The sequence below is a fragment of the Miniopterus schreibersii genome, assembly GCF_964146895.1.
Source record: "Miniopterus schreibersii genome assembly, chromosome: 2".
Lineage (NCBI taxonomy): Eukaryota > Metazoa > Chordata > Mammalia > Chiroptera > Miniopteridae > Miniopterus > Miniopterus schreibersii.
In genome coordinates, this window is record NC_138102.1 from 166808403 (window position 1) to 166834793 (window position 26391).

A 26391-nucleotide genomic window follows, 5' to 3' on the forward strand; every position below is an offset into this window, starting at 1 on the left:
AACAAACATATTCAGAAACTCTGGCCACATCCTAAAATGAAAGTATATTCCATGTTTTTAAATTTCTCAGAGGTATATTGTACATTTTTGATATTTTATTCCTGCTAAATAACTATTCTATTAGTCATAAGACTCATCGGAAGAGAAAAATCAGAATTTAATCTTTGTCTTTGTACATACAGCCAACAATTCAGTGGCAAACTTAGATTTTGTTAATCAGTTACAAATACTGATTCAAGTCTGCAGCTGAGCTTCTTTCTACCATTACAAGTAGCTTATACTGAAAAAGAATCACCATCTTCAGGGTTGGAACTAGACTACTCATCTGCTGAGTTTAATATTAGCAGTCATGTGACTTTAAGCCTTTATTAAAACTGTGCGCTTCTCAATTTTACATTTTTCACATAGCAAGTGCCTCATAAAATTTGCCTACTTCCAAAAGATTGAAAATCTAGGTTGAGAAGCAGGTGTCATGCATAAAACAACTAGGGAAGCACACCAGACTGTGTATTAATTGCTCACTTGTACACTTATACTTCAGAACACTAAGCCTTAGAAAGTTAGTTGTCTACCACACAATAAAAGGGGTTCAATGAAATTCGATAGTGTGTTAACATTTGTCATTACTATATGACTTGTGCTCTGTGACTCTGCAAGAGTGATATATGCTACACAGCATTTCCAAAATATCCCAGAATACATTTTTCAGGTCACCCCTATTATGATCTTCATGATTCTCCATCCTTGTACACTGCTTTATTTTTTTTAAATTTTTCAATTACAGTTTACATTGACTATTATTCTGTAGTAGTTCCAGATGTACAGCATAGAGGTTAGACAATCATATACTTTACAGAATGGTCCCCCCAATATTTCAGGTACCCACCTGGCCCCATACAACACTGCTTTCTTTTTCCTCTTAGGACTGATTACTACTAAATGAGTATATTATTTATGCACTTAGTTACCATCTCTCTCTTACTAGACTATAAGCTCAACGGTGGAAGGAGCTTTGCTATGTTCACTGCTATACCTTCAATGCTTGGAACCATGTTAAACATACAGGATCCACTAACAAATATTTCTGATAAAAAGAATGTTTGGTGTCTATTGGGGATTAGCCATATAACTGATCCACAGCTTTTAATCTTCAGGTGCGCCTAGTAGATGGGAAAGGTGTCCCCATGCCGAATCAACTCATCTTCATCATAGCAGAAGCTGCTGGCCATTCCTCCAATGCTACCACTGATGAGAATGGCCTAGCACAATTCTCCATCAACACCACCAACATTAAGGATTCCTCCCTCTCCATCAGGGTAAGCTTGGAAAGAAGTTACCAGTAACATGAAGTAGCCTTGGGGAATGGTTGCAACCTAAAAGTGATGAGATCTCAAGTTGTGTTTAGTCCTATGGAGAGAAAAACACTAGAAACTAGAAACCAATTTAAGGTCAACTTTGAAAAAGTTTATTAAAAAGGAGGCAGTATAGTCTTATGGTTAAAAGTGTGAGTTCTTGTATATAAAATGGTGTAACTGCTATGAAAAACAGTATGGCAGTTCTTCAAGAAATTAAAAATAAAACTACTGTATGATCCAGTAAGCCCACTTTTGGGAATATACCCAAAAGAATTGAAAGCAGTGTCTCAAAGGCATATTTACACACCCATGTTCATAGCAGGACTATTCACAATAGCCACAAGGTGAAAGCAACCCAAATATTTATGAACAGATGAGTGGATAAACAAAATGTGGTATATACATACAATGGAATAGCATTCAGCCTTAAAAAGGAAGGAAATCCTGTCACAGGATTTCCTGCTATAACACAGATGAAACCTGATGGCATTATGCTAAGTTAAATACCTAGTGCCCCACCCCAAAAAAAATACTATATGATTCCACTTATATGAGGTATCAAAAGCAGTCAAAGTCATAGAAATAGAAAGTAGAATGGTGGCTGCCTGGGGCTGGAAAGAAGGAGAAATGAGGAGTTGTTTTTTAATGGATGTAGAGTTTTAGTTTTGCAAGATGAAAAAATTCTGAAGATCTGTTACACATTACTTAACACTGCCAAACTGTACACTTAAAATGGTTAAAATGGTAATTTTATGTTGTGTGTTTCTTACCACAATCTTCCAAACGGTGTAGGTTCCATAATCAAATAAATGAGATTAAAATCCTGACACAACTCTTTTTAAGATCAAATAACTAAAAACCTCTATACTTCATTTTCATAGCTGTAAAATGGGTGTAATATTAGTAACCAACTCTTAGAATTGTTGTGAGGATTAGATATATTACATTTTAAAGTACCTAGTAAGCCCCCTTTAACTGTTAAATATTGTTGCTATAAAAGCCCATTTTTACTCCATAAATTATTGTTATTACTTTATTTTTGTCCTGCTATTCTAATTGTCTCCAGACTCTGTCCATACCCATATAATTTGCTTTTTATAGCATACAGCCCTCTATTCATCAATGGAGATAATGTAGACATACATTTATAGATATATGACTACACAATAGATATTATATAATAGTGATGAAAAAACCCTGCCTCGTAGAATTTTTTATATAAATATAAAAAGGGATAAATAATACCTCTAATAACTGAAAATTAAATGTTTACTCATTTATTTTATTAAGAAGTATCTCAAATACCTTCTATGTGCTAGGCATTGAGCTAGTTCTAAAAAATGAAAATATTAGTTTTAAATGCTCACTCTTTTTAATGAGCATTTATATGTTATCACTAGGACACACATAGAGATATATGAACAAACTGGTTGGCTGACACAAAGATTCACTCATGTTACTTGGGAGGTGAAGATGAGGGTAAGGGAAGCCTGAAAAAAACAAAAAACAACTACCAAACAACTTCTACATGGAGAAAAATTAAAATACAACCCAAGTAGTGCATATTAAGCTTAAGAGTCCAGAATCCCAGGAAGCATTAAAAAGAATCAGCCTAAGACAGCTTAGGAGAGGTGGACTTTAGCCAATTCACCAACTCAAATCTTGAACCAATGCTATTTATGGAAAGCATTCTCAGACCCCTAAGGTTTCAATATTGCATTTACTCGTAATGCCTTTCTGAAACTCATCACAAATGAGGCATTGACTTTGTGAAATGCTATTCCTTAGTTGCTGGAGATTACTTAGTCTCCTCAAAGGGTTTTCATAGCTCCAGTGTTTTCTGCATAGTAAAGTGCCCAAAGAAATGTCAAGCAAACCAGTCAGAGCAAAGGATGTCTCCCTTTATGCTCTTCAAAAAATATAAACACCAACCCAAGGACCCTTTTCAATGTAAATGCACAAAACAAGCCTGCAATACAGATAAACCAAAAACAGGGGCAGGGGACTTCTCTCTCACTTTTTACTGTGGAGCAAAAGATTTCTAGGTACTGGGTGGTAGGACAGTCAACTAATGCAGTTTTGTGAGAACACTGATTCTCTATGATATAAACTAAAATAACATTGTTTCTCTAATTCACTAGGTCAAATACAAGGATCAAAACTCTTGTTATGGCTACCATTGGCTGTCAGAAGAACACCAAGAAGCTTATCACACTGCTAATCTTGTATTCTCTCCAAGCAAGAGCTTTGTCCACCTTGAGCCCATGTCTCATCAACTGCCCTGCGGCCAAACTCAAGCAGTCCAAGCGCATTATGTTATAAATGGGCAGGTTCTACAGGAGCTGAAGGAGCTCACGTTCTATTACCTGGTGAGAAGGAAGGCCACTGCATCGACTCAGATAAACGCTCTCTGGATTTATAAAGCCCTTTAGAAAGTCTGTTTCTCTTTGCAAAGTTTGACTTCTTTAAGGGCTAATTAATTATTGCCAGCAGGGGTGCAGTAAAATAAGCATGTCACATGGAGGGCAAGACTTGAGGTAAGATCCTTTTCATTGCCATTTTTTTTGTGTGTTTTTTGCAGATAATGGCAAAGGGGGGCATTGTCCGAACTGGGATTCATGTATTGCCTGTGAATCAGGGAGACAGTGAGTATTTTCATAATTCTGCATTCCCACCTCACTCTGATACATTCAGCTTTACACTGCAGAAATACCAGGATTAGTTTCAAATAAAGAGAGGAAATTTCCATCTAACTCCAATAAAGAAGAAGTTGAGAGGAGAAAGCAATGTTTCTGTTTTTCACCCAATATTTCTTTTCCTTCAGTGTATTCAGATTATTTAAAATGTAGATGTAGTGGTTTTATAATCCATTCTTATTCCAAACTTACAAACCATAAATATTCATGGACCATCTTCACAAAATGACATCTCAAAATAGTTTTAATCAATAGACATAAGGCAAAATTTTGGGGTGCTTTCTGTGTACTAGGTTTTGCACTGAGTGATTTATATTTGTATATCATTTTCCTGATTTATGAATTTAAAATCTATGAAGAGTTTAACTGGGTACCTTCACCATTGAATTGGACTTTCCCCATGAACAAATACGGAATAATATAAATCTCTGAAGTTTCTCCTATTCTAAGAAAGTCTGAAAGACCACTTACTAGAAAAGTATCAGTGAACTGCTCTTCCATTGCTTTTTCATAGCAACACAGGAGATGTACAGAAGTTTAATGCAACCTCTAAAGAATCTGCATAGCCATCAAAAAATAACTTCCGAAGTACAGTGTTCCTCTTAAGAAGAAAAGAGTAGAATGTTTTGTTCATGGAGGATTGAAGAGGGCATAAGGATAAATACAATGTGTTAAACTCTTAATATTATAATTCACAACTTCAGTTCCTATTTCCCTTCTCTAATGTGAGGTCTAGATCAAATGGCAACCAAGATGTCTCCATACCCTTAGATAGCATCAGAACTTTATATAGGTGAGCAAATATTTAAAATTGGTGAGAAATTATAATTTAAGAAAGGAAAAGGGGCTTTAATAAGGCTTTTTTCCCCCTAAAATTAGAGTTATTAGAGATATAGAGTTCTTAGGGGTAGTGATCCATTTGTTACAGTTTATTATCTCTATTACACCTGCTAATAGAAATAGTCATTAAGCAGACCAAGCTCCTAATAGAAAACATTCATTTTAGCCCTGGGGAGATATCTAACCGGCAATCCCTTCCTCATTGTCTGTGCTGCAGCGCAAGGCCATTTTTCTGTATCGGTCCCCGTGGAATCAGACATTGCTCCAGTTGCTCGATTGCTCATCTATACCATTTTACCTGATGGGGAAGTGGTTGGGGATTCTGCAAAATATGAGATTGAAAACTGTCTGGCCAATAAGGTAGGTGCTTCATACCACAATTTTTTAACAGCAAACTAGAAGTTACTATCGTTATTATTTTCTACATGCGAGCATTGGGACCAAAGGGGTTAAATCCTAGAGGATTTCAGCAAGGTAATGGCAAAGTCACACTAAGAAGCCATGTCACTTGACTCCTAGTGCAAGATTCTCATCCATTATCTCTTACCATATGATATAATTCAGAATACCTTATTCCCTTCTTGTATGATGAAATGTTGGGAAATATATTTTTAAGAGTACTAAAGAGCCAAAAGAAAAATACAAGAGCGCCTAGAACTATTTGCATTCTACTTTGCAGTTAATGAACACTTCACCGTGTATCAAAGGTAATAATGGCATCTCAAATTTAATAAGTTGTAAAAATAATTAGATGTCATTATAATGGCTCAACTGATTCTTGGAAATCAAAGTGAAGTGTAGGGACAAAAAGCCTCAGGCCTCACACAGGGCCAACTGCTGCAAAGTCAAACACTGGTTATGCACTGAATGTGAGCAGAACTCAGAAAATGCTAGTGAATGCCTGGTTAAGTCAGGAAATTTGTTTTTCTGATCTTTCTCCCCAATTTCACAGGTGGATTTGAGCTTCAGCCCAGCACAAAGCCTTCCAGCCTCACATGCCCACCTGCGTGTCACAGCCACTCCTCAGTCCCTCTGTGCTCTCCGCGCAGTGGACCAAAGTGTGCTGCTCATGAAGCCCGAGGCAGAGCTCTCCCCATCCACGGTGAGTGCCCTCCGCCTCAGATCAGCAAGGGCCAGGTAAGGGTCTCCAAGCAAGAAGAAATGCCTTTTTGAGTAGAAAAGGATCTATCACAATTATATTTATCTAGGAGTAAATAGTTTTGAGCTCTTTCATGTGCACTTTTTTTGGTGAGAAATGTATTACATATGAAGCTAGATAGATGAATAGATCATTCATACATACATACATACATACATACATACAGCTATAGATAAAATCATGCTACATCCCAAGTCCCTGAAATCCTAGAGCTCTATGAAACCAATAATGGAGTTTTCAAACTAGTTTTAACATTTTGAAAAGCCTAACAGAATGGTATATTTGCTTGCATTAAGACTGCACAGGTTAAATGAAATATCAAATAACTGTTCTCATAAGAATTATATCAGTTGAAATACTGGATATCCTGAGATGAACACAATTTCTGAAGGAAGATGTTGTAATGTATCTGAAGTGTAAAAATTAGGAAAAATGAATTACTATATGATAAATGCCATTAATAAATGAATTCTTTTAAAATACTGGTTTAACAAAAAATAGCCAAAGGGTATGGTATGCTGGAGCGGAACAGTAAGAAACTACTTAACAGTGTGTTCAAATAATCACTTGCTCATATCTTAAAATGTTCAATATGAGGCCAATTGGAACAACCTCTTATTGATGTTTTACCATCAAAATTTTGCAAAGGGAAATTTATATTTTTACTCCCCTAAAAGAAAAACTTATAAGAATTATTTTTTGGTCCTTCTAGTGGAATTTAATTGAAAATATAAGAATACTTCTAAAGAAAGTATCGAGTACATTTCAATAGTGGGGGGAGGGGATATGTGGAAAAATAACATTAATGTTTTGTGTTTGTATAACAAAATTTTATAGTTCTCAAAGTGTTTGATATTTTTTAATTATAACAACCCTGATGGGTAGAAAAGGCAGAAGATCCTATTAATTTGTTAATAATAAAGCAGAAGCTTTCAAGTATTTAGTAGCAGACCTGGGTTAGAATACTAGTTCTCAATCCTTGATAGTGTTTTACTAATGAAACTTTTCTCCAAGAAGCATAAGCCATTAATTCAACACATATTTAGTGCCTATTGTGTCCTAGGTGTGCCTACTGTGTGTTGAAGTTCTAGGGATCTATTAGTGAACTACTGGAAAGACAAAAATCCATGCTCATGTGGAACTAACATTTTTATAGATTAGACAGACAATAATTATATAATATGCTTTGGAGTAAAAATCAGCAGAGAAGGAAGACAGAAAATAGTAAGGGGGAACTGCCTTTAAGAAATGTCTAATTTCATTATAGTACTCACTTTGCTAATCTATTCTTATCAATTAATTTAGAACTCCTATGAATATAGCACAGTGCCCCTATTGGCATTTTTATGTCTGTCTTACTCTTCCTTTTCAAATGAATTTAAAAGCATTATTTCCAGTATTTTACAGTTATTGTATGTATTTGTGAAGATCTGGAGCATTTTGTCCCCATGAATAATACCTAAGAAAATACTACCCTGTTCTATATAGAGGTTATATATTTATTCATGTACCTGTATAAACATGTGCCGGTTAATTTGGTTATACACTAAGTCAGTTGCTAACCACCAGGTAGAGACCAAACTATCATTTCATTCTATCTTCTTAAAGCTTTGTACAATGTCTCAAATACAGCAGACCTCAATTTCTCTTAATAAAGTTATATTTCATTCTAGCATAGAGTCTAAGGTTTGCCTCTGAACTATGTAACGAAGTATTATGATCCCTGCTTAGACAGGAATGTTTTGGGGTGTTTTTTTCCCTAAAATTGTTAAACATTTTCAAAATCATCTCTATAAAATGAGCAATGGAGGTTTTCAAAAACTAATGGTGATTATCCTTGCACTTAAGAAAAATAAACCACAAGTCAGTTTGTCCTTTGCATTTGTACAGGTTTATAACCTGCTACCAGTAAAGGACCTCACTGGTTTCCCTGAGAGTTTGAATCAACCAATGGAAGACAATGGAGACTGTATCAGTCAACATATCTCTGTCAATGGAATCATCTATTCCCCAGTATCAAATACAGATGAAAAAGATATGTATAGCTTCTTAGAGGTAAATTCCCTATATTACAGATGGTCAGTTCTTAAGGTTTACAAAATATTGTATATATCTTTAAATTATTTATTTTAATGCCTTCATATCACAGTTGAGGGTAATGGGACATAGAAAGGTCAAGTGACTTCTCCAAGGTCACTAAGAACAGCAGACGTGCTAATAGTAAAGAGCCAGTGCTGTAACTTTTTGGACTATTAATCAAGTTTTCTTCTTTTTACTGAAATTCATTTCCTTGTTATATTTATAAATATCAAATATATAAAATAATTACTGTTGAAAGCCTTTTTTATTTTTTTGTGTTTCTTTTTTTAATTTTATTTTTGTTTAAAATATTACAGATGTCTGAAAGCCTTTTTTAAAAAGAATGAAATTACCTCCTACAAATGTGAACATTAAAAATTTAATATTAAACTAATTGTATTGTTTGTTAATTTCAATTTTTAAAAGTATATGCCTATATATTTTTTATAATATTTATGTACTGATTAGGTGATAATTTTCTTCACAGGATATGGGCTTAAAGGTGTTCACTAACTCAAAGATTCGTAAACCCAAAGTATGTGAACAAGTTCGACCCTATGCGATGGTGGGTACTTCAAGACTATTAGCTTATTCAGGTAAAAAAATAATAATAATAATTAATTACCTAATATATTGAACTAAATAAAAGGAATTTTTAAAAGATAAAATGTGATCAAATTAACCAAACAAAAAAACTTGTGATTCAGGTATATTAAGGTTCTTGCTCAAAGTCACATAGCAATACAAACCCAAAAACTCGGATTGTGTCAAGCTCCCACATATGCAAAGCTGGAGTGAACACAAGGTAGATTGTGAAAAGTGTGAAAAGACAGGGGAAGATGTACGGAAAAAAAAAAGGGAATCATTCTGATTGAAGAATCAGGAAAGCCAGAAAGAATTCTTCAGAAAGAATCTGTATCTAGTATATAAAGACATGTGGAGCTGGAGAGGGAAGAAAGTTTTGAGGCACAGGATCAATGTAAACAAACAGAAATGCTGACAGGTCGGGACCACACTCTCACCAACCAAGGGAAGAAGTTCCGTAAGGTCCCAAAGACGTCAGCCGATGCTCACGTTGACATCACACTCATTTGTCAGTGACGTGGGCTACTTCTTTGATGAGTCAGAGAGCAATCAAGCATTCGAGTATTGTCCGAGATTGTCAAACCATGGTTGAACACACATTGAGAACAAACCAAAGAGTTTGTCAAAAATCAAGGAAAAAACTCAATGAGGATAAATTGGCTATGTGGAGTTTAAATAAAAATTATTGTATATTTTTATTATTTATAAATTATATTCTATAATCCTTTAGAACATAAAGGATTATAGTTAACTTATGTATAAGTATATATATGCACAAACATTTTTCCAGAGAGCTGGACATTAAATATTTACCAGCACCCCATTAATGAAAGGTAAAGAAGATAAGAGATCCTAACTCTCACCTTTTGATACATAAGGGAATAATGTTTTTACTCCTTTATCTTTTCACTGCTATAAACCGTTTCACAAAGCCACTGTCATGATGTCTGGCTATGATTTTTCTCTCCCACCGAGAAACATACCAAATGGAAGCTTTGACTCCTGCCCTCCTCCCACCCCCATGTCACAGAAATCTTCACTTGCAAGATGGGCAGTAGCCACAGAGGACTCGCTTTTTGCCCCACAGTCTAAGGCTCTTTCTGCCTCTACGTCTCTATGTTCTCTGCTTGTGACTCTCTTCCCTCACCTCACTCCTAATTTATTTTAATACTTAAGAATTCTGGAAAAAAAAAAAAAGAATTCCGCTAAAATATTACCTCCTCAAAGAAGTTTTTCCTTAACACCCAATTGCCCTCTCCTGGTTCCCATTTCATCACCTTGTTTATTTCTTTTGTAGCACTTATTACAATCTCTTATAAGCTTGATCTTTATATTTATTGTTTCTGTCTCCTCCTTCATCCGCCATAGAAGATGTTGGAATGGAGAGCAACGATGATTTTGCAGCACAGGCTTCAGAGCCTCTCGCAGAGACTGTGAGAAAGTACTTCCCTGAGACGTGGATCTGGGACTTGGTGGTAGTAGAGTAAGTAACTTCCTTTATGTAGAAGATGCAACAGTAGAGATTGATCATAATTTTCCACTTTTAGCTAACTTTTCAATGCCCCAGTATTTCTTTAGACACATTGCTGTTTTCAGAAGAAGTTGAACATAACTACTTCTGCTATGACATCTCACCGATATAATTGCATCAAAGCTAAGAAATTTTGCACAAATTTAATTCAAAGATTTCCACAAAATATACATAAAGACTAAATATAGCCAAGCACTGCATAGATTAATTTAAGGGACCCTTTATTGGTAAGCATTCTTGAATTAAGAACAGAATCAGTCAGACCAACTAGACACAGTAGTAGTAGAATTGAAAATTATAAACCTGCCCTCAGTGGAACAGTATTTTAGAGAGCAAAATTTAATAACAATTTCAAATTACATATTCAGTTTATAATTATATTATCTATAATAGATTATACTACAGCTATATGTCTATAGGAGATTCTTTTCTTTTTTTTAATATATCTTTATTGATTTCAGAGAGAGGAAAGGAGAGGGAGAGAGAGACAGAAACATCAATGATGAGAGAGTCATTGATCAAGCCCTCAACCTGGGCATGTGCCCTGACCGGGAATCGAACCCCGATCGCCTGGATCCCAGGTTGACTCTCAACAGCTGAGCCACGCCCGGCCGGGCTATAGGAGATTCTAATATAGACTAGACTTAAAAACAATTATGGAAGAAAAGGAGTTATATGGTCTTATTTTAAGCCTTGTTTATACTCTTCATTATTGGTATTTCTTCTGAGTGCATACAAATCATGACAATAGAGTCATTTATAGGGGTTCTCTTCCTAGAAAGGGTTTATTTACCTGCTTACTTTCTGTTCTTCACATTGCCATCCTTTCCAGCTCATCGGGCGTGGCTGAAGTAGGAGTAATAGTCCCTGACACCATCACTGAGTGGAAGGCAGGGGCCCTCTGCCTGTCCAGTGACACTGGACTTGGTCTCTCTCTTCCCGCCACTCTCCGGGCCTTCCAGCCCTTCTTTGTGGAACTCACAATGCCCTACTCTGTGATCCGTGGAGAGGCCTTCACACTCAAGGCTACTGTCCTAAACTACCTTCCCCAGTGCATCCGGGTAAGAACCTTGCTTTCCTAAATTGAACACAAGGTTAATTAAATTTAAAATTGCATACCTAGGAATACTAACAAACTCCTGTGTGCAAAATGTGCTCACCAGAGGAAGAATACTATCAGATATTCATATGCATATTTATAACTATAGTTACTGATATCTCTAAATACCAGGTTGCAACTTAAAACAAGCTTCTGACTCTTTTCCTTTCTAAGATTTTTTTAAATTAAATTTATTGGGGTGACATCTATTAATATTATATAAGTTTCAAGCATACATTTCTATGGTACGTGATCTGTATATTGCACTGTGTGCCCACCACCCAAAGTCAAATCGTCTTCCATCACCATATATTTGGCCCCCCTTACCCTTTGCTACCCCCCCTCCCCTCTGGTAACCACTATACTGTTGTTTGTGTCTATGATTTTCAATTTTACATCCCCATGTGAGTGAAATCATATGGTTCTTAGCTTTTTGTGACTGACATTTCGCTTAGCATAATATTCTCAAGGTCCATTCATGTAGTCACAAGTTTCTGACTCTTATCACAGTGTTCTAAGGTTAGGAAATTTGTGTTGTATGAAGATTTCTGCTATGAACATCAAAAATCATTAGGCTCCATTTGCATGTCTTAGATTCTTCAAGGTTTCAACATCTGTATTCCCATATATTTAACTTTTCATGTATCGTTAATTGATTAAAAATTATTTGTGAGCATCTTACCTCCATGGAAACCATAACTGTTTACAAATATTGTGTACTCTGCTGAGAAAGCTGAGAGGATGGTCAAGATTCCAAGCCAAATAAGTAGAGCTCCCCCAGGCAACATGCCATCATGACTCTTCCTCACTTCCGGTCCCACCACATGAAGGAGCAGATTATACCAAAATACTAATATTTAGAGTTCAAATCTACCTATAAGGTTTTCAATATTAGGCAACCTGAAATCTAAACCACTCCTCTAAAATGCTTTATTTCAAGCCATTCTCCCTTTGGTCCCCTTCTTGCTCTGATCTCTTGTCCCTGTCTCATGTGTGTTTTCAGGTCAATGTGCGACTAGAAGCCTCTCCTGCTTTCCTAGCTGTCCCGGGCGAGAAGAAACAAGACTCTCACTGCATCTGTGGGAATGGACGACAAACCATATCCTGGGCAGTAACCCCGAAGTCATTAGGTGAGGGACAAATCCCTAGAAACTACTCAGTCCTACTCAAAGATTGTATACCAGTGGGCTGCTTATGTCTAGTTCTGCTTTCCCCTGTCCCCCAGATGGTAGGATTTTTTTCTTTGTCTTTTATTCTAGGATGTCTAGAAAGACATTTTTACTCCCCTCACTTCCATCTCCACCTTGGATGCTCAGTATCATTTTTCCGTAGTTTATGCAGCTTCTACTCCTGCTCCTGTGTTTTTTATAAAACAAAACAAAAGGGGGGGGGGTGACAGGACATTTCTAAGTCTTGGAGTTTGGAGGTCTGGAGGAAAAGGGAGAGAGTGCTCATCTCTACTGGCCCCTTTCTCAGGGACTGTGAATTTCACCGTGAACGCAGAAGCCCTGGCGTCTCAAGAGCTGTGTGGGGATGAGGTGGCTGTGGTCCCTGAATATGGAAAGAAAGACACAATCATCAAGCCCCTTTTGGTTGAGGTGAGTAACCCTGCTCATTTGATAGGTCACAATGAGCCAATAAAGACAATGGTGAATCCAATCGAGATTATAACTTTTAGGTAAGAAAGGCTAGATAATATACCATCGTGAGATATTTCATAATATTATCCTATAGATATAGATACCTGTATTTGTCTCTATCTCTATCTTCCCATCTCTCTTTCTCTTATTTTCAGATTTTCCCCTCACTTTCTCATCTATCAACCTGTCTCCTTCATATTGCTTTTACTTATAGAATTTATTTATATAACACATTTGAAAAATCAGTTCCAGTTCTTCTCTTTACTATCAAGAAATTTGTGGTTACCCTACCAATACAAGTGTCCTGAAAGTCAGTCCATTCTCACCTCTAACTTTCTTTTCTTTCCACCTAAAGCCTGAAGGAATAGAGAAGGAAGTAACTTTCAACTCCCTGCTTTGCCCATCAGGTAAGAATCAGCCTTCATAATTAAAATAACATTAACTAAAGTTTGTATAACATTTGGTGTTCAAAGAATTTTATATACTATTTCTACACGTACTCTATCAGGTAAGTAAGACCCAAAGAACCATCAACCCATTTGACAAGTGAGAAAACTGGTCTTAGAGAGGTCAAGTAATTTGATCAGGAGAATATCCGTAACTCATGCATGCTGAGTGTTTTTGTCTTACAGCAGCTGTGCAACATCAGAATGTCTTTCTGACCAATCAATGTAGGATGCGGTTATAGGTAGAAAGTGGGTAGAATCAGAATATTGCCAAGGGGATATTTCCTTGAATATTTAGCAATACAATATATGGGCAGCTAAATTCAGGCCACCCCACCCCGAGGTTTGCACATCCAACAGAATTTGATAATGGGACCATGCTATTTCCCAAAGAAGTTGCCATAGCCTCTACCATTATTGTCATGTCAGTATTTATTTGATGCCAGTCCTGTACCTAGTGCTCTGCCAGTCATTTGACAGGGACGGAAGAAGTTTACAATAAAATATATAACTTTATCTTGGTGGAGAATTTTTTAGTCTAGACAAAAATATTTATAAGAAATTTAGTACACTAAGAAATTTATCAACACAATGTGTTCTTACTTCAAACTACCGTCAAATCAACATCACATATATGTTCCTTGACTTTATCTACCTACTAATTTCTGTCCAGTATGATTTTTATATTGCCAAGACTTCAAATATGTAAAATGTGTTCTAAAAGCATAATTGCCTGGATGTTTAGCCTTATTTATACATTTAAGTGAATTTAGTGTTATCACCAAATTCTTTTGTCACGGTTTCTCCTCCAATTCTGAGTTCTTCATTTTTATTTATCTCTTATACATCTATCTAGAGCTAATCATCAGGTAGTTTTATTAGAATTATCTTTAATTACCTGTGCAATACCAAAATGTGTTCTCCTTTTTAAAAAAACACAGAATTTCATATTAAAGGTTAATTAACGTCACCCCCCTACAGCCTTTTACAGTGATTTAATGATCATCTGTGTAGGTTTAGAAATAATACGTGTAGATGAATTTGTTTGTGTATGTATGATTTACATATATGGCATAAGTTTCATTCTATAACTTTGCTTTTTTTACTCAGCAACTTGTGTTCAAAATGTATCCACCTTAAACTATAAATCTAGGTAATTCCTTTTAGGTCCCTTTAATTCCATACTATCAATATCTCATAGTTCTGCTTGTTTTTTTTCAGTCATTCCCAAATTGGTTTTTCCAACTATTTTTCAGAATAAAGGAATGAATGCATATTTGCATGCATACATAGAGGCTAGGGCAAAAGTACATTGACAGTTGTTCATGTGGAAAATATACAATAATTAATAAATAATAATACAAGAACAAGTTGTGTTTCACATACTTATAACTGTAAACCTACGTTTGCCCCACCCTGTACATACATACATAAGTGCAGGCCCCTTGTGTACAGATGCAAGCATACCTAAAGTAGATAGCAAAGTGTGAAATTCCTGATTAAAAGGCAGTAAGGATATTCTTAGTTTTAATCGAATGAGAAAACTCTCTTTATTAACCTAAATTCATGTTTATATTTCTGCCAGTTTACATTCCGTATGATGATCACCATCATCTATTACCATAAAACTTTTTAATTTTAACCAAATATTTGGATGAAACAATATATTGCTGTTTTAACTTAAGTTTCTCTAATCACAAGTGAGAGTGAGCTTATTTGTGCATATTTATGAATTGCTTTTATATGCTCGACTATTCATGTTAGTTTGCCCTTTTTCTGACTCAGCTGTAAGATACTGAATATATGTATTGAATAAATTAAAGTATTTTCTTTCAGTTGGTAGTTTGTCTTTTTACTTTACTTATGGCATGTTTCCTTATAGAAGTATTCTTTCTTTCTTTCTTTTTTTTAGAAAGTAATAGAGGATTTTTTTACATACAAATAATATATGCATAATTAATACAATGATATGTATTTAATACATAATTATATTATATATTTAATGACTAGATTGAATTTAAATTTAATTATATGACCATATATAATTAATATAATTTTTAAAACATACATAATTAATGTCTATAACTTGATGAGTTTGGAGATTTAAGTATACACCACAACCTATACCATAAACTTAACAGTTATCTCCAAAAGTTTCCTCCCACTCTCTATTTATCATTTTGTATGGTAAGAACATTTAATAAAAGATCTATCTTATTAGCAAATGTTTACACATACAATACAATATTGGTAACGATAGGCACTATCTTGTAAGGTAGATCTCTAGAATTTATTCATCTTGCATAACTGAAACTTTGTACCCTCTAACAAAAGTTTTACTAATTTTATGAGGGAGAGATGTAGCATGAAGATAAATACATTTTGCTTTGTTTCATCACCATGTAATTCATCATTAGAATGGCAGTAAATGCATACTTATCAGCAGCAATTATTTTATTTTCAATGAGTCAAATTTGTTCATCTTTGCCCCCACCCTTATGTCCAGAGCTACCATAAAAATACTATATTCATATCTGGTGAAATCTGATGGAAGTTACGACAGAGCATTATTGTAGAATTCAGGAACTTTTTGGATATTTTTATTCTTATTTTTCTTATGTATATATAAGAGTGGAGGTTTTTTTTCATACAACTGCTGAATAAGGAGGTTGGGGATGGGCATTAAATATATCATTTTGTGATAACCATCTTGTGTCAGCCATAGGATGACATCTGGGGCACTTGTAAATGTGTAGACTTCTTTTGGAATGTAACTCTATACATAGGGAGAAAAAATGCTTGGGGAAGGACAAGTTCTGGAAATCTCAGAATCCTTTTCATACATATTTAAGGTATTAAAAAATGGAATATTAAAAGATAGACAGAAGTCTTTTAAGTCTATAAAAGACTTAAAAGTCTATAAAAGACTTTTCAGAAGTTTAGGTCTAAGGCATTGTTCTGACTTCTTGGTCTTAGAGCTCTTCAGGAAGATACATAGCAGAAATAATTTTCCTTATGGCTGATTTGTTTTTTTCTCTAGGTGGTGAGGTGCCTGATCAAGTATCTCTCAAGCTGCCGCCAAATGTAGTAAAAGAATCTGCCCGAGCCTCCTTCTCAGTTTTGGGTAAGTCTCCAGCCCTAGTAGATTATTCTACTATATTGACAGTTTCTACTACATTTTTTTCCATAAATGTTCTCAAAATAACAATTATAATTTAAACTTCTTTCTTCTCTTTTTTTTTTAAAAAAAAATCTTTATTGATTTCAGAGAGAGGAAGGAAGAGGGGAAAAGAGAAATATCAATGATGAGAGAGTCATTGATCCACTGCCTCCTGCACGCCCCCTACTGGGGATCGAGCCTGCAACCTGGCATGTGCCCTGACCAGAAATTGAACCACTATCTTCTGGATCATAGGTCAATGCTAAACAGCTGAGCCATGCCTGCTGGGCTCTTCTCTCCTTTTATAGGCTTGTTTATTGATTCCAATCATACTTCTGTCCCTGGAAGACTTACCTTTCTTAAAAATCCTCATTTCTTTACCTCAGTTAATAATTTATATTTTTCTTTATGATTCTGATAGGTTATAATCTATAAGCTTTATGATTTCCCATCTCCCCCATTCCCTAGGAGACATATTAGCCTCTGCCATGAGAAACACACAAAATCTCCTCCGAATGCCCTATGGCTGTGGAGAACAGAATATGGTCCTCTTCGCTCCTAACATCTATGTTCTGAATTACCTAAATGAAACACAGCAACTGACTCCAGAGATCAAGTCCAAGGCCATTGGCTACCTCAATACTGGTGAGTGATTGAATGAGTGAAAACTTCACAGTGTTACTTCAACAATAGACTGAATTTCCTAATAGACTTGAGTTACTTATCAATACTATGATACATTAGCTTATCTTACTATGATAGTTCTTATGATAAGAATACTATAACAGTTAATTTCATGGTAACCATTCAGCATCCAGCTGCCAATAAAATGTTTAGGACTCAATCTTCTAACATATGGCAGCAAAATTTAGGAAATATCACAAGAGAGGCCAAGGCATTTTTCTCTAACACAGTGTATACAATCTTTCATGCTGTTTCATTAACCTTCCATTCCAGGTTACCAGAGACAGCTGAACTACAAGCACCGTGATGGCTCCTATAGCACATTTGGGGAGGCACATGGCAGGGGAAGGAGCACAGGCAATACCTGGTAAGAAAAAGAGAGTTTTTTGAACTCCTATTTTTGTGCCAGCTCATTTACATATATTATCATAATTATATTCATCGTAACCCTATCAGATACGCCTTATTAAACCTGTAATTGGTTCTACTTGATAAATACACCAAGTTTAGCAAGGTAACAAGCAGAAAAGCTGAAACTGAAATACATGTATGCTACACTTGACCCCAAAATTCATCCTGTTAATAATACATCAAGGTCTTCTTTCTAAAATATTTTTTTTTTCTAAAATAACTCCCATAACCATGAACATTTTAATGATATGGCCAATGAACATATCATATAACTTCTAGATAAACCATGTTTACTTCAGATTATATTATGGTTTTTTAGATCATACTCAATTTGACTGAGAATAAACTCACCAATCGGAAGAAATGAGAAGGACCAGAGATATGAAACAGTTTTTAAATCTCTAAGGCAAAGCAATATTAGAGGTTGTTATTGCATGTAAGAGTTGCATGAGAAGATTCTGCCATCTACAGAAGGAAATCTCTAAAGAGAAGAAAGATTTTAAGCCATACTGAAATAAGTTTTTTAAGCAACATTAGAAGTACTTAGACTCTTTGTAGCAAAGAAGAAGTGAGTCAGCAAGAAAATATAAGACCTAGCAAATTAATTAGACCCAGCAGTCCAAAGGAGATGGGAGTTCTACGTACACAAAAATTCCTGTTAGAGGACTTATATTGATGTAAGAAGTATCCTATGAAGCCTGTTGCTGGTTGTAAAACCATTTATGTAACAACAGAAATGCCATCACCCCTTCCTCCCTGCCTCAGGCTCACTGCCTTTGTACTGAAGACTTTTGCCCAGGCTCGAACTTACATCTTCATTGATGAAGCTCACATTACCCAAGCCCTCATCTGGCTCTCCCAGAAGCAGAAGGACAATGGCTGTTTCAGAAGTTCTGGGTCACTGCTCAACAATGCCATTAAGGTAAAGTGTCCTCAGACCTTTGGTTTGTCCATTATGCTGTGTACAAGGATGAGGAGAGGAGGTAATTATGTGGGAACCCCTCAGGGAAGGTATCAGAAGAAAATGAAACCTGGAGAGCACCAAGAAAGAGGACACGGCATTTAGGTTGAATGTGGTATTTTGCCCCACTGGGATGAATATGGGAAAAGATAAATTCCATGAAATTCCATAAATTCCGGCAGAAAACGAAGAGCTGATTGAGAGCCTTCTCAGAAGTTAAATTACTCAAATCTCTCCTCATCTTTACAGGGAGGAGTTGAAGATGAAGAGACCCTCTCTGCCTATGTCACCATTGCCCTTCTGGAGATCCCTCTTCCTGTCACTGTAGGTACCACCTCCTTCCCCTGCTGAAGCTTAACTATGGATGCCAGGAAGCTACTGACTTGCTGTCTGAAATATCACCCTACTAAGAGCCAAGTGTCGGCTTTCCTTCTGTGCAATGCCAATGCTTCCCAGATCAATAGAGAATTTGGTCAACCCATTAAGAAAGATTTACACTTTCCCAGTGATGCTCCTAAGCTATTTACTCCGTAACAGCCACCCCTCCCCAACACACACACACACACACACACACACACACACACAATGAATTCTAAAGATATGGCCTATGTTCCTGCCTTATAAATGTGAGAATAACAGATAAAAAATACTTTTCTCTCTATCCATAGGAATGAGGCTAGACAGACAAATGCACCTGAAATCCCGTTTTTACCTCCTATGTTACGGTCTATGCATTTCCCCGGGAATGCCAGCCTCCCTATTCACATCGCTCAGCTCCCTTCTTCTTTCTCAGCATCCTGTTGTCCGTAATGCTCTGTTCTGCCTGGAGTCAGCCTGGGAGTCAGCAAAGGGAAGAGCCCACGGAAGCCATGTCTACACCAAGGCACTGTTGGCCTATGCTTTTGCCCTGGCAGGTAAACAGGAAAAAAAGAATGAAGTCCTCAACTCACTTAATGAGGAAGCAGTGAAGGAAGGTGAGTGCATACCTGAAATCTTTCTCCCATTCCACATTCCCTGTATCAAGTACTACTAACTTGCAAAAATCCCCTACCCCTATCTCCTGTGACCCCTTTCTTCTCTCTTTTTTTGTCTATATCATTATAAAATCTAGGATTTCTTAGTTAATTCACACATCAAAGAAGAGGCAGTATACTGTAATAGTGAGAGGCTTGGCCCCTGGAGACCAGCTCCAAAACGTATTACCAATGTGACCTGGAGCAAGTCACTTAACTTGAGCGTATTTCAGTTCCCTCATCAGTAAAATGGGAGTAATAACAGTATTTACTTCACAGGGTTGTTGTCAGAGTTAAATGAGTTAACATGTAAAGCACTTGGTAGAGTATATGGCACCTAGTAAGTGCTATAAAAGTATGAGCTACTATGATTAAGACATCAGTTACTAATATATATCCAACCCTTACCTGGTGCACCATATCATAAGGTTGGCAAAATATCAGAAATAGGACATTATGACCACCAGTGAGAGAATTTGCTCTGCTATTTCTTAAATATAAGAAAGGATCAAACCCTGGCCGGCGTGGCTCAGTGGTTGAGCGTTGACCCATGAATCAGAAGATCACAGTTCAATTCTTGGTCAGGGCTCATGCCCAGGTTTTGGGCTCTATTCCCTGTAAGGGGGCCTATAGGAGGCAGCCAGTCAGTGATTCATCATTGATGTTTCTATCTCTCTCCCTCTGCCTTCCTCTCTCTGAAATCAATAAAAACATAAAAAATAAAAAAGGATTGAAGGAAGTAGCCCCGTGAATAAATTCTGGTATTTTATGCTCATTTCACAAGACTAATAATGTTGACAAATATTTTTATATTCACACAATACTTCTATGTAAACAGTGGTCTATATGGGGTAGGGGAGTCAAAGAAGTAGAAAATAAAATGCAAATGATAAGATACTTAATAAAACATATTCTGCCTTTCTCCTTTGACAGTGCCGTTAATTGTTTGTTCTTAAAATTGTATTGGGAAATATTTCAGACATACAAAAAGGCGTAAAGAATAATTAGCAAATACCTTTATACCTCCCTTCCAGATTAAGAAATAAAATATTACCATTGTAGGAAAAATTCCCTGTGTACCACCCCCATCCCCAAAGGGAATCATCCTGAATTTGTCATTACAATTTATATGGATTCATTTATATATTTTCTGCATATGTATCCCTAAATAATATTCAAAATTTTTATATTTTTCATCTTTAGATAAGCAATATCATACTTTTGAGTATTTCTGCATCTTATTTTCTTGTCTGTTTGCCTTTTGTTTTTCTTAAATTCAACATTATGCTAATAAAAGTCCCCTAATGGGTGCCTGTAACTCTAGTTCATTAATTTTCACTGCTGCTTAATGTATTACAATACATAAAAAGGTCATAATCTATATGGAGAGTCTCTCCTCATGGATCTTTTCTTGTTTCTTAATTGTTTCTGTAACAAGCCATGCTGAAATGAATATAGACATGTCTCCTTGTGCATGTGTGTTTCCCAAAGTTATTCTCCAAGAAATGTAATTGCTGAATAGTAGGCTAAACACATCTTCCTCTTTGCTGGATATTGCCAAATTGCTCTCCAAAGAGCAGTTCACTTCCCACAGCAGTGTAAGTCAGTTCCCATTATTTCATACCCTTGTTAGTCTTCGGTATTTTAAGGACTCCTGTATTTTTTTCTGATCTAATGAGTATGAATTCCATTATCTCAAGTGATCTGTGATCATCACAAAAAACCTCTAAGGCCAGGCTTTACAGAAAATTTAACAAACTCTAGATAAGGTTTGCAAAATATCAGAAATAGGACATTACAACCACCAGTGAGAGAACTTGCTCTGCTATTTCGCTCTCCCACCAACCCAACTATAGCAACCGTTTGAAAATTTAGATGGCTCTGGGCTTCTGACTCCAGCAACATTTTCTTCCTTAACCTGGCTGAAACAAACCACGTTCAGATTTACACAGAAGGAAGATCACCTGGATAAGATTCAGGAGATTATTATAGAAATGCAATCTTCACTTCAGCTCTGGCTTGGGCACTTTCCCCTTAAATTAAACGCAAATATGTAGTCAGTCATAAATCTATTTTTCTCACCTCCAGATAATTCTGTTCACTGGACACGACCTCAGAAACCCAGTGCACCAATGGAGCATTTTTACCAACCCCGGGCTCCTTCTGCTGAGGTGGAGATGACGTCCTATGTGCTCCTTGCACACCTCACGGCCCAGCCTGCCCCAACCTCAGAGGAGCTGACTTCCGCATCGCACATTGTGAAGTGGATCACAAAGCAACAGAATTCTCAAGGAGGCTTCTCTTCCACCCAGGTTAGTAGTTTCCCAGATGAGAATAACTTGAAATGAGGATGATATTATTAGAATTCAGGGATAGTGAGAAATAAAGAAAAATGAAAGTCAAGAGAGCTAAAAAGAAAATGTCTAGAATTCTGGCAGCCATCCCTGTGTTACTATCATAGTGTCTTCTTTCCAATAACAACTCTACCTCCCCTAAAGCAGTAGTGGGGCACCACTATCAATAGCCACATCAGAATGAATTTAAAAATCTATCAATCTTTTGAAAGTTCTAAGAGTCCCTTTCAAAGGGTTCCTAGGAATACTACTCAAAACCCAATAATCTCTCCTCGAAAATCTCTTCATTCCTAGGTCTCTTTTAACTGGTTTCTTTTAAAGCTGACACATTTCATGCTTCCTCTATCCACTTATTCATCAGGAGCATAAAGAACTACCCTTATTCATCCAACCTCCTGAGCCTAACTATATAATTTTATATCTGAAAAATTCATCAATATGTACACAGCAGAAAGTTTTATCTTCAGAGAATTTAATTGTTAGCCTATACACCTATGACAAAATGTCATTTCGTCCTTTCTCCGTTGTACTTGATGTTGTATTACTCCATGTGAATAGAAAAACCTGAATAATTTTGTTAGAATGCTTAGCCTTTATTTCTTATAAACATGTTACTTCAGGATGTCATCCAGTTTCAGTGTTGATGAGAATTGAAAATACAAATATGAATAGGGGAATTCAAACTTCCAGTAAAAAAGGAAGAGCCAAATAAAAATGTCAATAAATCACAGAGAAAATTATAATTATTATTTTCTTTGAAGAAACTGAAACATGACCTTGATCATGGCTGCAAAGGACACTGTGCTCTTTTGAGGCACTGACCTCAGCAGCAGAGAAGAATTTAATTTGGGGTCAAGAGCCCAACTGAACTTTGGTTGGGTGTTGGCGGGTATGACCACAGTTGTCAAGTTTTCAAATGCTTCGACAGTGATAACTGAACTTGTTTTCAGTCTTTTTCTCAATATGTATATTGAAAGTGAAAAGAAAATTATATATAATCTAGATTTTTTTAATGTGTAAGGAAATTAGCACTTAAGAATCATCCAAAAGAAAAATGCATAATTATGACTAAGGTTTATAATATTTCTGACCCAAAAAACTTTGATGAATAAAAAACATTATTCACCAAAAAAATAAAATAAAAAGATAGTTTAGGCAAATAGCTAATGCCAATAAATGATTCCCATTCATAAATTTATTTTCTACATTTTATATCCCACATATGTTTATAGAAAGGAAAGGATCAATTTTCTGAGAAATAAAATAAACTTTAGGGCATATAGTTCAAGGAAGCTATGTGAATGTTATGGTGCCATCATCTATTTAAGGATTCTAACTAGTATTGAAATTAGAACTCCAGTGCTTAAGTAGTGAGGGAAATAGGAAATCAAGACCCCTTTTGTGGCAGCTGACATGGGCCTCTGAGTCCTCAAAGGCTTGTGATACCTAAATGGTTCTCGCACTTGTCTCTCTCAGGACACAGTGGTGGCGCTCCATGCTTTGTCCAAATACGGAGCAGCCACTTTCACCAGGACTGAGAAGGCTGCACGGGTGACCATTCAATCTTCAGGGACATTTTCCACAGATTTCCAAGTAGACAACAACAACCGCTTGCTACTACAGCAGACTTCCTTGCCAACAGTACCTGGAGAATACAGCATGAAAGCGACAGGACAAGGGTGTGTCTATCTCCAGGTGAGACTTTTGGGACAGATGAGGGCATAGGGTCCACAGTAACTTTTCTCCCTGAAAAGTCCCAATTCAGGAAATGATAGAACAAATCAAAAAGAGTTGAGAAAATTGGGAGAAATATTGGTGAAGGAAGAGACACAGCTTTTTGTCTTTGATGTTCCACAGACATCCTTGAAATACAATATTCTCCCAGAAAAAGAAGAGTTCCCATTTGCTTTGGGGGTACAAACTCTGCCCCAAACTTGTGATGGACCCAAAGCTTACACGACCTTCCAGATCTCACTGAATGTCAGGTAAGACCTTCTAACGGACTCACTTAATTCTGGGTATAACAACCAATCTTTTTACTGGAACTCCTCAGTAAGCAGAGCACTGGGACGGCAAATGTTTGCACTACATTTACCGAAAAAGTAGTATGTTCTCATGTTGATACAGAATTTCTCAGTGATGAGGTTTACATTGTACACATCCAGAATCTATTATTGTCACACTTCATTATTTAAAAGTTATTAATTTCCCTCAATAATAACTAAAGGTAGAACATTACCCTTTGCCTCTGATCTGAATTTCTAATTCATTATAATGTAATGATTCGTCCTAATTTTCTTCTCTTCTATTGAAATCCTATATTATTCTTGCCTTATACAGAATAGAGATGAGGAATTATTTTTTAATTTTTGTAAGTTCTTAGTTTATTGATCCTCTCATGAAAAACCTGCACAGCCACCACAGATAAAGTCACTGAAGAATCTCGACTCCTGGTGTCCGGGCTCAGCTCGCTTTTGCCGGCACCGACCCTGGCCTCTGCAGCCCCCTGACCCGCTCCATCCCGTTCCCGCCTTCCTTTCCCTGCTTTCTTAAGCCTTCCTCTTCTCGTACAGGCCATGTCTTGCAAGTCCATGTCTGGGCTCATTGTTCTTTGTGTAATCCAAGGAATCAGAAATCGTGCCAAAGCCAGTTGTCTCGCCACCACCAAAGTGGGTTCTGAATCCAAACGCAAAGGTGACAGCTGCTGTGCTTGTACACATTTTGGCTAGTTTTTCCCGAGTTTCTGTCTTAGGTGCTGCTGCCTTCCCAGGGTGAAGGATGTCAATGACCATTTGTTTTCACAGAAGTGGTCTATTGGTCATGAACTTCCTGGTCTGGATAGTTACTGTGTCAGTCATGATGACAGTCAATCTTCAAGCAGTCAGGGACTGGAAAAGTGAGAAGAGGAATTCTTGAAAAGTATGAATAGAAGGAAGTCGTGCCTCTCCAGTTTGAGAAAAAAATACATACATATATATGTGTGTGTATATATACATACATACATATATGTATACATACACACAATAATACTCAAATAGCCGCAGGGCCTACAAAAAATGTATCTAACTCTTTCTGCCATCCTTTTGTGCCGTCATAATGGTGCACGTGAATTTCCTGGCTGATGCTCTCAAGAGTATCAGCAATGCCGAAAAGAGAGGCAAAAGCTAGGTTCTTATTAGGCCCTGCTCCAGAGCCATCGTCCACTTTCTAACTGTGATGATGCAGCATGGTTACACTGGCAAATTTGAAATTACTGATGACCACAGAGCTAGAAAAATTGTTGTGAACCTCACAGGAAGGTTAAAGCGTGGAGATATCAGCCCCGGATTTGATGTACAACCCAAAGATCTAGGAATATGGCAGAAAAACCTGCTTCCATCCCATCAGCTTGGTTTCATTGTACTGACAACCTCAGTGGGCATGATGGACCATAAGGAAGCCAAACGAAAATACATAAGAGGGAAGATCCTGAGATTCTTTTTTTAGGGATATAATACATACATGCAAATAAAATGCCTCAGTGGACAAAAAGCAAATGTATCTGTACCCAAGAATATTTTAACTTGCTTGGAGACACTATTCAGGAAAAAAAGTTGAGACAAAGTATGTGTAACAAATAACTGACATAGATTAGAAATCTCAAGCCCAGCTTTGCATCACTTGTAGAGCTTTCTTAAAATGTACATCCTCAGAGTCCACACATGTGAAATTCTGATTCGTCATGTTTAGAGTAGGCCTGGTCTCTGGCTTTAACAGGCTCCCTGAAGAATCTAATGCAGAGCCAGTTTTCTGAACCACATGGGTAGGATACTTAGGAAGACTCCCATGTACCTTTTAGGGGCTGTGAGTGCTTACTGTGGAAATAGGGGGAAAAAGACTATTAATAACAAAGAAAACCCAGTTCCTTTCTTACTTGTATCTTCAGTTACACCGGGAACCGTCCTGCCTCCAACATGGCAATTGTTGATGTGAAGATGGTATCTGGCTTCATTCCCCTGAAACCAACAGTGAAAATGGTAGGTTTATTAGGAGCCTGGGAATCCCTATTTATTTTTTTTCTAAACATTAGCCATAAGCCACATGTGGTTGTTAAGCACTTGAAATGTAGCTAGTGAAATTAAGACACTGAATTTTTTTTTAATACATCTTTATTGATTTCAGAGAGAGGAAGGGAGAGGGAGAGAGACAGAAACATCAATGATGAGAGAGTCATTGAGCGGCTGCCTCCTACACAGCCCCGACTGGGGATCGAGCCTGCAACCCAGGCATGTGCCCTGACCGGGAATCGAACCACGATCGATCTCCTGGACCCTAGGTCAATGCTCAATCGCTGAGCCACGCCCTTATTTTATTTACTGGAGTCCTTATTTTATTTACT

At 36.7% G+C, this 26391-nt stretch overlaps 1 protein-coding gene and 1 pseudogene across 2 annotated transcripts in view; both read left to right on the forward strand.

Annotated features, from left to right (window-relative positions):
* The window catches only part of LOC308552024 (alpha-2-macroglobulin-like), a 39333-nt gene that overhangs the window by 10232 nt on the left and 2710 nt on the right, over positions 1-26391 (forward strand). The window contains exons 11-32 of the mRNA XM_081126993.1: positions 1155-1316; positions 3497-3724; positions 3937-4000; positions 5109-5251; positions 5844-5993; positions 7941-8105; positions 8617-8725; positions 10083-10197; positions 11078-11306; positions 12348-12474; positions 12821-12942; positions 13340-13391; positions 16471-16554; positions 17059-17235; positions 17548-17641; positions 18451-18607; positions 18896-18970; positions 19440-19620; positions 21748-21971; positions 23490-23708; positions 23871-23998; positions 25939-26029. Coding sequence (XP_080983119.1) covers positions 1155-1316; positions 3497-3724; positions 3937-4000; positions 5109-5251; positions 5844-5993; positions 7941-8105; positions 8617-8725; positions 10083-10197; positions 11078-11306; positions 12348-12474; positions 12821-12942; positions 13340-13391; positions 16471-16554; positions 17059-17235; positions 17548-17641; positions 18451-18607; positions 18896-18970; positions 19440-19620; positions 21748-21971; positions 23490-23708; positions 23871-23998; positions 25939-26029 — 3096 coding nt within the window. The remainder of the gene's footprint in view (positions 1-1154; positions 1317-3496; positions 3725-3936; positions 4001-5108; positions 5252-5843; positions 5994-7940; positions 8106-8616; positions 8726-10082; positions 10198-11077; positions 11307-12347; positions 12475-12820; positions 12943-13339; positions 13392-16470; positions 16555-17058; positions 17236-17547; positions 17642-18450; positions 18608-18895; positions 18971-19439; positions 19621-21747; positions 21972-23489; positions 23709-23870; positions 23999-25938; positions 26030-26391) is intronic.
* On the forward strand, positions 25004-25906 carry LOC308552037 (small ribosomal subunit protein uS8 pseudogene; annotated as a pseudogene). Its single transcript has one exon. The product of its transcript is annotated as a small ribosomal subunit protein uS8 pseudogene (transcript).